The 15,322-nt window shown below is 30.3% G+C and overlaps 1 protein-coding gene across 1 annotated transcript in view; it reads left to right on the top strand.

Annotated features, from left to right (window-relative positions):
• Positions 1 to 15,322, top strand: part of Lgr3 (Leucine-rich repeat-containing G protein-coupled receptor 3) — a 152,957-nt gene that overhangs the window by 94,930 nt on the left and 42,705 nt on the right. The window contains exon 3 of the mRNA XM_088262169.1: positions 4,200 to 4,301. Coding sequence (XP_088118295.1) covers positions 4,200 to 4,301 — 102 coding nt within the window. The remainder of the gene's footprint in view (positions 1 to 4,199; positions 4,302 to 15,322) is intronic.

Here is a 15,322-nt window from a genome sequence, read left to right as displayed (position 1 = left end):
GACTTCCCTTTTGATTCCCCTCCCACCCCTTATTCGTATTTAACGCCTTCATATCAAAGCATCACATAACACCCTGACAAATTTTAGTTGATTTTTCATTAATTCATTATATTTTGTGCTGACATTTCTTGGTTGATCTGCATTTTAAACAATGCTTTTCATGCATTTTATAAATAACGATTAAATAGCTTTTTCTACATTTATTTTATTCGACCAGTGAGTAGGGTCCGTTGCTACCGACATCATCAGATTGGCGATGTGAGTAATGACGAAACCCGGTCACTAGTAAAAAAAAACGGAAAAAACTGAATAGTTGTCATTTTATCATATTAATTCATTAGTTTTGTTCCATATTTATGAAATATTTAGTCTTCAAATTCAAGCTCTAATCTTTTTTTCCTAAATTTAGAAGCTTTTACTTCTTAAATTTCTAAATCGATGACGTTACAATACAAATAATAGTTTTGATGGTAATAATTATACATTTTTAAATTGCACATGTAAGGGTTATTTAAAGCTTGATGATTTAATTAAAAATAGTAGAGCTTTTATCGTTTGAATTTACCCCCAATTTCATTAATCGTCTGAATTATATACCATTACATTTAAGTGATTGTAAAGAGGATTTCAATTTTAAAAAAACTTTTAAATTTAACGAAGCAGGTGTAAATAGGTTAAGTGTCAACATCCCCTTTACGTCTCTATTACTAAACAGGTTTTAAAGGATCAAAACAAAGAACCGTGAGAGGATAGGCTGTATACAAATACCTTTATTCCAATACAATTAGTATTGGATGAAAAAACCTTTTCTGAATTCACCATTATGCCTGATATTAAAAATTTGTTTTTCCATTATTGTTTAAGGTTTTGTTTAACTCCCTTTTCGAAATTGCCAGGACTTTTTTATGGATATCGTTAATTTTATTTTATTTTATTAAATAAAAAAAGCAATTCCCAAATACCTTTATTCCAATACAATTAGTATCGGATGAAATAATCTTTTATTCAATACGTCATTATCCCAATAGTCTTAGTATTATTTTACTCAGAATTTAATTGAAAATTGTTATAAAATTATTTTCCACGTTTTATCTTACTTACTTATTGATATTAGTAGGACTGGTTTTATGAGAATCGCTTATTTTATTATATTTAATTAAAATAAAATAAGCAATTTCCAAATACTTTGATTCCAATATAATTAGTATTGGATAAAATAACCCTTTTTTAATACGTTATTATGCCAATGATCCTGTAATTGTTTATTTGGGTTTATTTAAAAGTCGTGTTTAAATTATTTTCCAACATTTTATCTCAGATTAGTATTTTTTATGGAAATTGCCTATTCTATTTTTTATAACATAATTAAAATAAAATAAGCAGTTTCCAAATATGTACCTTTATTGAAATGAAATTAGTATTGGATGCAATAAACATTTTTTTAATACACCAATTTGCAAATGATCCTGTTAATATTTTTTTCAGATTTAAAAAAAAATGTCTTTAAATAATTGTTTATCGAACTTTTTTTTGAGATTAAGAGGACCTATTTTAGGGAAATCGCTTATGTATGTATGTGTGTGTGTACGACCAATTCACTTAAAAAGAGGAAATGGATTGAATACAGTAACAAAAAAAAATGATAAACGCCATGTTACGCAATTCTCTAAAGGTCCTGTAACTTGAACTATCGTTTCCAGACATTTGTATCCCACGACCACGAAATGGATTTGAATATGCTTGCCCCCCATGCCAGGATATTCTAACATTTATCACAAATTCCACTTTTCACGAGTGATCGGAAAGCTCTTCGGGGTTATGGTACAATCATGTTATTGGCCGTATTCCGCGATCCTCTTTAAAGCCTGCTCTAGTAACGGAAAACCCTTTTTAAAAAAAAGCTTACTCGATCCTTAGTTCCTCTATTCTACGTCATCATTTTCTGCCTACACTAAGGCGCTTCTAGAAAATTTGGCGGTGGTTTTACAAATTTGTATTTATTTAGATTGGCAGTGATGGGTACATTAAAGGCTATTTAAATGTAAATTCACAGTAAAATCGGGATACAATGTTGTCTTACAATTTCAATTTAGTTCATAAAACAAACAAGAAATGCTTTGAAAGAAAGGGTCTGTCGGGAAGCCTAGATGCTTCTGTACCAGATTCGGAAATGCGGTGGGACAGCTTTCAATATATCTTACAGTCATATACTTGTGATTTCCAAATGATTATATTTGATCAAGGGTGCTGAATCATAAGGGTGTTTTCTTTATGTAATGTCTTGCTTTGTGATGTCTTTCTATGCCGTTGTTAAGACTTTGTGCTAGGTTATGAGTAAGGGTTGTTTTTTCCGTCGTTTGCTGGGATTGTGATTGACAACCATAAAAAGTCACAACTCATGAAAAGGATCCGTAAAAAAATGTCGATGAATAATAGTTGATTAGGAAAGGCGATAACTGAAAAATTTCTGCAAATGCATTGGCTCTGTTTCGTGTCTGTCTGATGTGTTGGTTGGGATTGTGGAGGCGTCTGTGTACCAGCTAATGTCGGGTTGGAATTGGATCTAGCTGACTAATTAAACTAATTAACTATAAAAACACGTCTCAAACAAAAGTTTTAAATATGATTAAAGATTGATTTTATTTTCATTTATTTGCACATTCTGATATAAATACATATTCATTGGCAGACTTTTCAAATGACAAAATAACGAAATTTTTGCTTAATAAATAGCTTCTTTTCAACTCACCAATAGATGTCTCTAATGAAGTTCTATTGATGCAAGAACAATGTTTCAAAATTGTTTCATATATATATATAGAACTTTCAAGAATTTGAGTAGTGTGGTTGTCAATAATGGGTAGAATTGGTGAATGTTACACGTGTGTAAAGTGATCACTTAATCCAGCCTACGACGGTCGTCAGCCCCGTAAATGCCCAGACTTCCATATTCTTCTTCATCTTTGATGAGATGCCGAAAAACAGTATGAAATTTTTTAACATAAAAAAATGGTTTAGCTTGTTTTAAGAATAGGTCCATACGTGTGTAAGGATAAAGTTACTTTTTCTATGTTACATGCCTACCCTTTTCTGCGTTATTTATTTTGTTACAGATTTGCCTTCACCGGGACCATTTTAAAGTAATGAGATTCACGAAATAGAATAAACAATGTTTTTGATGTATTAAGATCAAATAAGCATAACGTTTTTTTCTAAATATTATATGTTTGTAGAAAAACAGACAAATGAGAGAAGCCATAAAATATTAAATAATATTTTCTAATAAATCTCAAAAAGTTGCACGAACATAAATAAATTATTTTTCAAGCAGACTTTTGTATAGAAGAAGCGTAACTTAATATCTGTGACTTTTGATAAAGAAAATGGGGTCAGTTGAGAATATTAAATGTAAGTAGGTACCTTATTTTCAATTTATACCGTCGACATCGATGTAAAACTCCCAGCGGGGAATTTTTATACGAACGAAAAATAAATTGAAAATTATTCAAAGTAATTTATGAAGGTTTTTTTTATATACTCAATATTTGTGAGGTATTTGGAAACATCGATTTATCAGAAAAACTATAAATTGAGAATTCATTTCAACAACTTGTTTTCCTCCAAAATATATCATAACATATCCGGTTTGGAAATACCTTAATATTTAATTTACGAGTACATAGTTCTCAGCTATTTGTATTATGCATTATATTTTATGACTTAATCAAACTAATTTACTAACTAATAATCACATCGGTTTCCCGCAGGAGTAGGCAGAGAGAATTGAACGTCACACTAAACTATTTTTGGGAGCAATCTTCGCCTCTTACACATTTATACATCTTGTCAAATATACCCGCCGATTATTCTAACCGTTGACCTATTTAGCATTTTATTCTACTTGTACATCAACTACCATCATGCCGTTTATCAGGAGTAGGCAGAGAGAATGGAACGCCACACTCTTCTGCCCTGACATCATGCCTGTAAAATTTTCTTTTCGTATATTATCGGAATTTGCATTTAGGACAGTTTTGCATTTCTATAACGAACTGTCATTCACCTACATAATTTCAGTAAATGATTTGGCTTCACGTCTCTGTTAAATTGACAAACTTTAGTTGCATATGGAACTCATTGAACAGGCATACTGAAAATGTCATTTTGCATATGTCAATATAATATTTAATGTTTTTCAGGATTCTTTCATGGCAGCAAGGAGATGTTGGTTCCATCGATGGTCAAGCTGTTCTACCAAGGTGAAAAAACAGCTAATACAACTTCGCAACGATCAAACTGCAGTAAGTGTTTTTTTTATTGTATTTTTAAACTGTATTTTATATAATAAAGCAACAACTTTATAGTTCAAAATTCTATGTTATATACAAAACGAGATAGGGGTTGAAAACCATGATTTTTTATTGATATTCCCGACAAAATTAATTGCAGTTAAGTGAATTTAGGTAGTGGAGGGCGCAATCCCCGCCAACTGCAAAATTAATTAAAGAAAGATAGATGCCCAGACTTCCATATTCTTCTTCATCTTTGATGAGATGTCAAAAAATAATAAAAAAAAAAGGTTTTCAACTGGTCTGGCTATTTGTGAAGGAATTTTTCACATTTACCTTCTCTGTCTTTACTATCAACTGCTGACAAGCCTCTAAAGGTAGAGTAATTCTTTACGTGTTATTACTTATAACACCTCAAATATATGTTTATATGTGTGTTTATATAAAAATATAAATATTTATGAATAAATAAAAATATGAATGTGTAAATATACTATATACAATTCTTCTAGACACAAAATCTTCTAATATTAAAAACATTTTTTAAATGACACGGGATACATTTCCCCTCAGAAACTTAATTGAAAACACGTATAAAAGTTATACGAGTAAAATTACTGCAAAGTGTTTATATATATATATATATATATATATATATATATATATATATATATATATATATATATATATATATATATATATATATATATATATATATAAATATATATATATATATAAATATATATATATATATCTAAATAAATATATATATATATATATATATATATATATATATATATATATATATATATATATATATATATATATATATATATATATATATATATATATATATATATATATATATATATATATATATATATATATATATATATATATATATATATGTATATATATGTATATATATAAATATATATATTTATATATTTATATATATTTATATATATATATATATATATATATATATATATATATATATATATATATATATATATATATATATATATATATATTTATATATATATATGTGTGTGTGTGTGTGTGTGTGTGTGTGTGTGTGTGTTTACATTAAAAAACGTTTTTTTTTTTTTTTTAATTATTGCAGTAAGTTTACTCGGATAACTTTTATACGTGTTTTCAATCAAGTTTCTGAAGGAAATTGCATTCCGTATCGTTTAAAAAATGTTTTTAATATTGGACGATTTCGTTTCTCACATGAAACATTGAACTGAGGAAAGAAAAATAAATTTTACATGTTTACCAACTTTTACGAATTGCCACAAGTAACCACGACATTCCCATTTTTCGCTCAATTTCGAAATAAATCACCTATTCATTTTTCATCTCACTAAGCTGTTATTACGCGATCGCTTTTCACCGCATTCCAAATAAGCTTTAGGGAATACGAGCATGTTTTCCCAACCCCGAATGGAAACCAAATTACATCCCGAGATCGTAATTTGGAAAGTGTCACGACGACAGGATTTCGGTTATTTATTCATAAAAACATTTTCGTTGAGTGAGTATTTCATAAAACTGTGAACATGCTGTTTATGTTATAAAACTAATTTTAAAAATTCTCTTTTTTGTATGAATACTAGGTTTTATAATTTCTCTCTTTTTTGTATGTTAATTAGTTTAAAATAAATAAAAACATTTTTTTAAAACGTATGTAAAAAGAACTCCACCGACAAGACACATAAGGTGGCTTGGTAGGTCTCTGCAAAAAAAAATCATTTTGCTTATAAATTTTTAAATCAAAGATACATTGTATGGCAAAATAATCAACATAGTTACATTTTTTTTTACGTGCTACCTCACTAAGAGAGCAGATTGCTCGTGTTTAGAGAGGGAGTTCGCTTACAGGGTAAATGAACTACTATAACTACTACCATCACGCCGCTACCCCGCAGGGGTAGGCAGAACGGATGGAACGCTACACTCTTCTGTCCTGACATACACTCCTCGCCTCCTTCGGAATCCATACATCTAGTCATACATGCCTTCCGATTACGCAGACTTTTGACACCACCAGATTTTAGGTTCAGATTGATCTGATCGTGCCAAGTCTTTTTCGGCCTTTTTAAATGAATGTATACAGTATTTATATGTTTGTATATAGTTAGCAAATAAATGTTTTTAAAAAAATACAAAGTGTTACGTTGCATAAATTCTGAATATTTCATTATGTTCTTTATAAAATTAATAAACTTTGTTTTAACCTTTGTTTATAAATATAATTTAACCTACCGGTTTCGACAAGAACCTAGTCATCATAAGGGTTTATTTAATTCTACAACATTAAAAACATTAAAATACTCTCTCTAAAAACTTTCACACACTCCGTAAAAAATCCTAAATGTAACAAGTGGTTAAAATAAAGTTAATTAATTTTATAAAGTTTATAGAATGCGGCACAAAGTATCTGCGGAAAACATTAAAGAAATTTCATTATTTCTTCTTCGTGGGTTATAATCATTGTGATGCTTGGTTTATTTCTTTCATGGTCAGTCTCCACCCATCTCTATCCTCCGTGTCCTAGAACGCATATCGGAGATAATTTGGTCCATCTAGATTATCTCTGGATCGTCCCTGTAGTTTGTGCCTTCGCACGAGCCCTCCGCAATCGTAAGAAGCAGGCCTGGGTGTCTTATATTATGGGCTATTCCTTTGGCTCGCTGTTTTGTTATTTAGTCATCCCCAGGCCTGCTTAATACCTCTTTGTTCCTTACATGTTCCGACCAATGAATGCCTAAAACCGTACCTGTAGCACCACATCTCAAACGCAGCACAGCCGACCCCATTCTGCCTGCCCAATTGTCCACGTTTCGCTTCCATATAACAGTACGCTCCAGACTAGAGTTTCAATCAAGATTATTCATATTTTAATACTTTTGCTACAATTCAGAATGACCATATCTCAGAAAAAAAATACTTATTACAAATTTGAAAGTTACGATATTTCAGTTCTCGAATTTAGTCACAGTCAAAATATTTTTAATAAAAAATCGGTGTAATAAGTTATCTGAAATGACATTTTTAGGCATCTCCTAGTATGTAAAATAATTTGAGAAAGAAACGTGCATACATTTCAAGATGTTTAAAAAACTCAATCATTGATGTTGCCGTCAAACTAACATGTAATTGATTTTTTTTATTTAATAAATTAGAATTTTTCATTTTCTCAAAATAATTGCATTTTTTTAGCTAAGGATCTTATGTTGAAAGACATATTCTACGACCGTACTTAAAATGAAATGATGATGTGAAATAAGTAAAGAAAATAAGCAAAAATTACCACATTCCTTATATTTAAGTACACAGTATTCTTAGCATCAAAAGAATGCTAAAAATAGTGTTAAAGCGAAAAATAACAGTTTACTGACGTTAAGTGAGCACCTGGCTTTTACGATAATATGTGTAGTTCAGAATAGCACATTTTATTTAATTTTGGATATGAATTTGCGGAAATTTTATCCAGTTTCCCGCTCCGTAATGGGTTTAATTCCTAAACCATAAATAGCGATAATCTTCACACTCATGAGTCCATTTGTTCTTCATAACCTAGGAAACAGTTGTGGACAGTTTATTATAGTACAAGGGAATTACATATCAGTATTTATGAGACCTCAAATAATGTAACTTAACCCAAATAAATGTGGATTTATTTGGGTTAGCCCTTTGAACGTTAATCGGATATAAATCAGTACAAAAATCTTTAGTTTTGTAATTAAAAAATACTTTGTAAATACAACTTCGTCTTTAATTCAATAATGATACGGTAAAGTTTCACACACGGATTTATTAGATATTGATAGATAATGATAATGATGATACTGAATGCATCGAAATTAGATACTGATGCTGAATGCATCGAAACACGTGTCGCGATTGAGAAATAGTGGTGTTTAAAAAGTAAAATTTAAAACAAAAATTGAGAGATCTGAAACAGTGCCTTATGAAACATTGAATATGATAATAATTCTTGATTACCTACTTGGTATTATAAATATTGGTTTTATTTTTTAAAAATATTTTGGTTGGTTGGAAGGTATTGCTTTATAGCAATAAGCCCGCCAATATGCTTATTTATTTTCTGTACATAAAGTATAAATAAAATAAAATAAAATAAATATTTGAGTATTTAATTTCAATTACATACTCACATACGAGTATAACACAAGGGAGCACCTCCCAGAAAAATACACAAATCATCATCAACTCACTTGATGGAAACGTACAAAGAACCACAATATCAAAAATATAGAAACACATCAAACAAAACCTAATAATGCAACCTCTTTTGGTCAAAAGAAAGATAAAAGTTGACTGAATGCAGTCAAAATTCGATTTATCAGGTAAATGTGCAGCAAAACCATACATGATAGATGTTCGAGTGGTGAAAAAATGAAAGAATGCGAGGCTGAAATAAACGAGTATCTCAAAGTATATAAAAATATTTGAAAGCGGTCAGGTTAGGAGTCGGAATAATTGGTGGATATGTATGAGGAGATGCATAATAAGGAAGAGGCAAAGAATGTTTGCAAAGACAGAGTGGCGTTTTTTTCTCATATAGGAACGCGGTGTGATAGTTAGTTAGTTAGTCATTTGTAATAACATGTATGATAAACAAATTGTAAAAATGTATGGATACACAGCTTGGTACAATGATATCGTTTTTGCGCTAACACCCACTTCACAATAAACATTTTTAACAGTCGATTCACCCAGTACAATGTCTCAGGCTCTGGGTATTATCTTTCCTTATTGTACTCGCGGGTAGCTAATGGTCGATAAATTCAAATTTAATATATGCTTAGGAGTACTTACCGCCGTATTACGTCGGCGAAGTTTTACACTGGAGTGTACTCAGTCTAATAATCCTCAAGGAGCCTGGCAAACAACGGGATTATGACAGTAACGCCCGGCACTTACCAATAACTAAGTATTACTTAAATGGCAATTTCCTCTTACACAATTTCACAATCTCTCCTAATTTATCAAACTTGTTATAGGATATACTGTCAAACCTCGATATAACTGACAAAAAATCCGTTCAAATGTAAAAAAAGGTCCTGTTAATATTACACATGCTTAAATATAAGTGTCGCCGCATGTAAACAATTTTTAGGGGCCATGATAATCACAAATTACGAGTTTTTTTCAAAACTTTAAAAGCGCAAACAAAACTTGATTCTTTTTGCATAGCAGGATAACCGAAAGCAATCTAACTAACTAACTAACTAACCATCACGCCGCTTCCCCGCAGGGGTAGGCAGAGAGAATAGAGCGCCACACTCTGTCCTTGCAAACATTCTTCGCCTCTTCAACGTTCATGCATCTCCTCATACATACCCGCCGATTGTTACGACTCCTAACCTGACCACTTTCAAGTATTTGGCATACCTGATCGTGCCATGTTTTTCTCGGTCTTCCTCTGCTTCTTTTCCCGCTAACATTCGCCTCATAAATTTGTTTTACCGTTCTTTCCTCACTCATTCGTTCTACATGTCCAAACCATCTCAACACACCTTTCTTAATTTTATCGATATTGCTTATCTCAGCTTTGCATTCCTTTCTTATTTCACTATTCGTACATCTATCATACATCGTTTTGTCACACATTCTTCTGAGAGATCGCATTTCGACAGCATTCAGTCTACTTTCATCCTTCTTTTGCCAACTCCATGTTTCACTTCCATACATTAGAGTTGGAACCAGGACTCCGTTGTGCACTGCCAGTTTAGCTTCTAACCGAAAGCAATCACGTCGATATAAAATAACAACGTCACTTCACGACGAGTGCCCTAAGACAAAAAATAAACAGAATTTTGTTTCTGTTTTGTACTGTTTATTTCTATCTTAATACAGTGTTCAAGTTATAAAATAAAAGTTTATTTATTTATTTTTAAAAAAAACAATTTTTACATGATATTTTTACATTTTTAACGGACTTTCGGTTTTAATAGATACCACCTCCTCCCAATTAGTCCGTTATATCGAGGTTTTGCTTTACTGTATTTAACCTTAATCATATTCATTCGATATTTTTTTTAATTAACGGACTCACACGGAGAAAATATGCATCAAATTACAACTCATAACAGTCAAACATCTTTATTTTAAAACAATCCTTACACACTTTATGCATAATGAATTACTCTCACATAATACAAGAAAGCTCCACCCAACAAAGCACACAAATCACAATTAACACACTTTACAGTAACGTAAGATACATACGTACGAGCACATACGTAGAACTACAAGAAAAACATATCATTTAATTATCAACAAATTTCAAACACACTCGATACCTATATGAGTACTAAAAAAGACTACTTATATAATATAACAGTTTTTTTTGTGTTATTGTTTTTTTATTCTGTTATTCAATATAATCATTTTATTTCGGCTTGACTAAGCGGTTGGTCTAATACTTATAAAGCCGTATTTTGTTTACAACCAGATAGCATTAAATTCAATGGTAGATTTATTATAAAATATAATATTTACAAATGTGACGAGAAGTTCAATATTCAATATAATAATAATAAATCCCTTACCGCACCCCAATGGTGCATAGGGCACTGCTTCATATAAACGCAGTGTTATCTCGATCGTTTACACATGAAGGAAAGGTGATCAGCCCTCCACTTCAGGTACCAGTCCAGTGTAATATTGAATAAATATTAGAGTGAAAAAATCACTTATATTTATTAAACCCCCCTGGGAATCGAACCCGGGATCTCCGGAACGGTAGCCGAGCATGCTGACCGTTACACTACTGAGGCGGAAATTCAATAAATTCATTTTATTTATAGATATTTTTTTTCTTTAAAAACAACAATCATACAGATTTTCCCACTTTTATATTATTTGACTAGTGACCGAGTTTCGTTGATACCGACATCATTAGACTTCAGAATCGCCACTAATTTAGAGAATAGATTTTGATAAGTTATCGTAAAAGTAAACCGATTATTTCTTTAACTTTTCTATTGTTTCCTCATCTCTATTTATCATAGCTTCACGATATCCATTGAATTTGTACCAATAAATAATTTTGTCCGCCTCCGTAGTGTAATGGTCAGCACGCTCGGCTACCGTTCTGGAGGTCCCGGGTTCGATTCCCAAGGGGGGTAAAAATAAATATAAATAATTTTTTCACTGTAATATTTATTCAATATTACCATGGACTGGTACCTGAAGCGGAGGGCTGATCACCTTTCCTTCATGTGTAAAAACGATCATGATAACACAGCGTTTATAAGACACAGTGCCCTATGCACCATTGGGGTGCGGATAAGGGTGTTATTATTATTATTATTAAATAATTTAAAGATTCACAAGTACAAAATAAACGCATAAATAACTACCAACAATAAATAAACATTTTCTTTGAAATGGAATCAATCACTCAGGCGGTATTGACGTAAAGCAATAATGAAAATTATCGCATTTCGCTCGTTCTAACATTATACGAGCACTACACCGCTGTCTTCCAGAACCCAGACTGTATAAGAGCGATATTGAACAACATTGTTACGTTGAAATATTTTTATTTCGCTTTTTATCGGCCATATATTTTTTATGGTCAGCAGGAAGAACGTTTTTCCATAAGGCTTTTATTTTTCTCGTGCTCTCCTGAGATCCTTAATTAAATTGGTGGTCGAAGAAATAAAAACGGTATTTTTTGTATCAGGAAGAATTATATTATGAGAGAAAAAAACATCCGACTATTTACCTTTCAATAAAAATTTTAAAAAAAAATTGTCTAGAGTGTAAACAAGGTATTTATTGATTTGGCGTTCAATTAGTAGAACTCCATTTTAATTTATGTATTAATTTAAAAACAAACACAAAGTGTAAAGTCTTTTAAGTAGACTCAAAAAATCTGTGTTTGATTTAAAATTAAAACATAAATGTAAACAAGGTACTGAGACATATTTTTATGTTTTTTCTTGTATATTTGTTTGTACTTAATATCAGTTTTATTTTTAAAAAATAGTGGTTGGTCCTACGTTTTGTTTTTTAGTTTTTTCAGTGTTCTCAAGTATGCATGTTTATGTTTATTTATGTGTCGGGTTGTGGTCCCGTGGTTAGTGTCGCGGACTTTTGAGTCGGTTCGAACCTACTCTACCACAATTTGATACCTTTTTCTAATAATGAGTCGCTTAGGCTCACAGAAAAAATAGTTTGAAATTAATGAATTTTTGTAAATTAACACAAATATTTCTCTTTTTTAACTAAACAAAAAAATATATTTTTATTTTAATTTACTGTTATTTCATTTGATATTTTCTTTTAAATGTGCTTTTAATTTTAATTTTATAATTATATAACATATAATTTTTATGTATTATAAACCGTAGAGACTTGTAGACCTCAAAGTTTGGAATAAAGATAAAATTAATAAAAAAAAAATTAAATTATTTTTCCTCCCTTGACCCATTTCGTTTCCTAATAGAGACACACAAATGATTAAAATAAATAGCTCATACATATATTTAGGAATCGTTTTCAAAAGGGCGCATCGTGTCTAACAAAAACTCCTTCTCGCCTTATAATTGATGAGAAATTTTACAAAGGTGTGCGTATTTTGCTCGAAGGATTGGCAATTTAGTTTCGTTGGGGTTGGAGATTAGTTTCCCGAGTAAAGTGATCTTAGCAAAGTGGCGGCGTGGAAAGGAAGTAAGAAGGAGGCTTCTTCGTGTCTTACTCTCGTTTACTTTTGGGGGTCAACGCTCTGACACTTACGGCAATACATAAAGGAATTATTTGAAACATAGCCCGGTTACATTCTGGAATACGTCCGAGGGATATTACTCAAACTTACACCTTACCTTTACTTTTAGTAGCTTACTAACTTAGTGTATTAAATGGGTTTTTTCTCCTCACATTCCTTATTTTTTCTCCACCTTTACGCTCTGGACTACATGGCTTGAGGTTTATTGCTTATACCTAAACTCATTTTTGAATTGATTTTTTAAAAATTTTTATGCAAAAATATTTGCAATATTAGTATAAAACCACTAACTGAGATTTCAGTCTACCGGTTTCGAGATGAACCTGCCTCTTCGTCAGGACAATTACTACTACACCAGCAGATTTTTTTTACTTAAAGTTAGTTAATTATATTGATATCTCAACAAAGATGAAGAAAAATTTGGATATCTGGGTATTATCGAGGCTTACGACTTGTCATAGGCTGATTTAAGTGATCAATGTATACAGGTACTACATCCACTTTGATTGCCAATCGTACTACTCAAAATTCGGTAGTTGTATCTATCCTTTAATCGACACATTTTTACACATGTGAGTTTTTAGCACCATTTGTGGTATGGTCTGAGTTGATAAAGTTTTTATTTTATTTTATTTTTTACTGCTTATGATTATATCTATAGTATTATTGATCTTATACGCATTTATATATATATATATATATATATATATATATATATACATATATATATATATATATATATATATATATATATATATATATATATATATATATATATATATATATATATATATATATATATATATATATATATATATATATATATATATATATATATATATATATATATATATATATATATATATATATATATATATATATATATATATATATATATATATATATATATATATATACATATATGTGTGTGTTCTATTTTTATAATTATAAATATATAAATTAATATAATATTCAAAATGGATATTAGCTTAATTTAGGGATAATTAGAAACGTTACTTGAGGTGGTTTGAACACGAAGAACAGATTATGGGAGAATGACTTAGAGAGTATATTTACAAATGTAATTGGGAGAACATATCCAATCAGGCGCCATAGGAAGATTTGGCCCGACCATATCCATTAGGACCTGTAATGACCTGGTCGTCTAAATCTGCATAAAAACCGAGCACATATCGCTCACTCCTTTCAAGAATATCATGAATCAAAAATCGTCAATTTTCAGTTGTGCATGTTTTTGGAATCCCAGCAAAAGATGCATATTTTTAACTTAATATTTACCCGCTACAGGGTAGAAAGTGTTGTTTTTGCATTTTGAAGAAAAGGTATTGATTAATTATTTTTTCAAACAAACTTAATATTTTTCAAATGGAGAAAAAACCTTCAGGTTTTACCTAAAAAGACCTGTTGCCCAGTAATATGTTCAGTAAGGAGCTTGATATTTATTTTTAATATTTTATATCATATTTTTAAACTTAAAAAAACCAAGTTTTTTATTTATGACGTTCTTGAAAGGAGTGAGCGATATTATATGACTACGAGTATATGTATATGGATGCAAGGAATCTAGGAGTGTTTATCAGGGCAGACGAATATTGGATCCTCTTTGCCTACCTCTGCTGAAATATAGCGTGATAGTGGAGGTAGTAGTACTTTATCTTGACAATCTTAGTAATGTTTTACTGTCATAATTTTTCTTTACCCTTATGTCTATTGTGTATTATACCTACTTGATAGATGACTACATAAAATAATTTTTAGTATTTTTTATAGTAAGTTGGAGAAATTATCGATAAAAAATATTGTTAGTTATGTGATATTGGTTTATTTTAGATATTAGTTACTAGGAAGCTTAATGTGAGTGACTGGTTTCTAGAAGAGACAAATCTACAATATACTGCTAGACTTCGTGGATATTCACACGACTGCGGATATGTTTACTGTCAACACTGTGTCACCAACACTTTTAAAAAAAAATATTTTTATCTTTCTACTTGTTATTTTCATAATTCATATTTTTATTATGATCAAGCATTCGTTAAGTCGCATTGATTTTTCCTTAAACACTGTTTTCGCATTGAAAAAATAATTTTATTTCGAAATAATTCTATGGTTTTAATGACAAAAGAGTTATTGAAAGGTAAGAAATTTAAAAAAAATAGTATTTTTTTATTATACACGAAAACATCTGTAAGTTTTCAAAACTAGTCGTGTATAATAAAAAAAGAACTCATTAAGTGGTTTT

Source organism: Brachycentrus maculatus, unplaced genomic scaffold (genome assembly GCF_059751285.1).
Source record: "Brachycentrus maculatus isolate JH-2025_06_01 unplaced genomic scaffold, ASM5975128v1 h1tg000173l, whole genome shotgun sequence".
Taxonomy (NCBI): domain Eukaryota; kingdom Metazoa; phylum Arthropoda; class Insecta; order Trichoptera; family Brachycentridae; genus Brachycentrus; species Brachycentrus maculatus.
The sequence above is the reverse complement of the archived record's forward strand: the minus strand, read 5'-3'. Positions and strand labels throughout refer to the sequence as shown.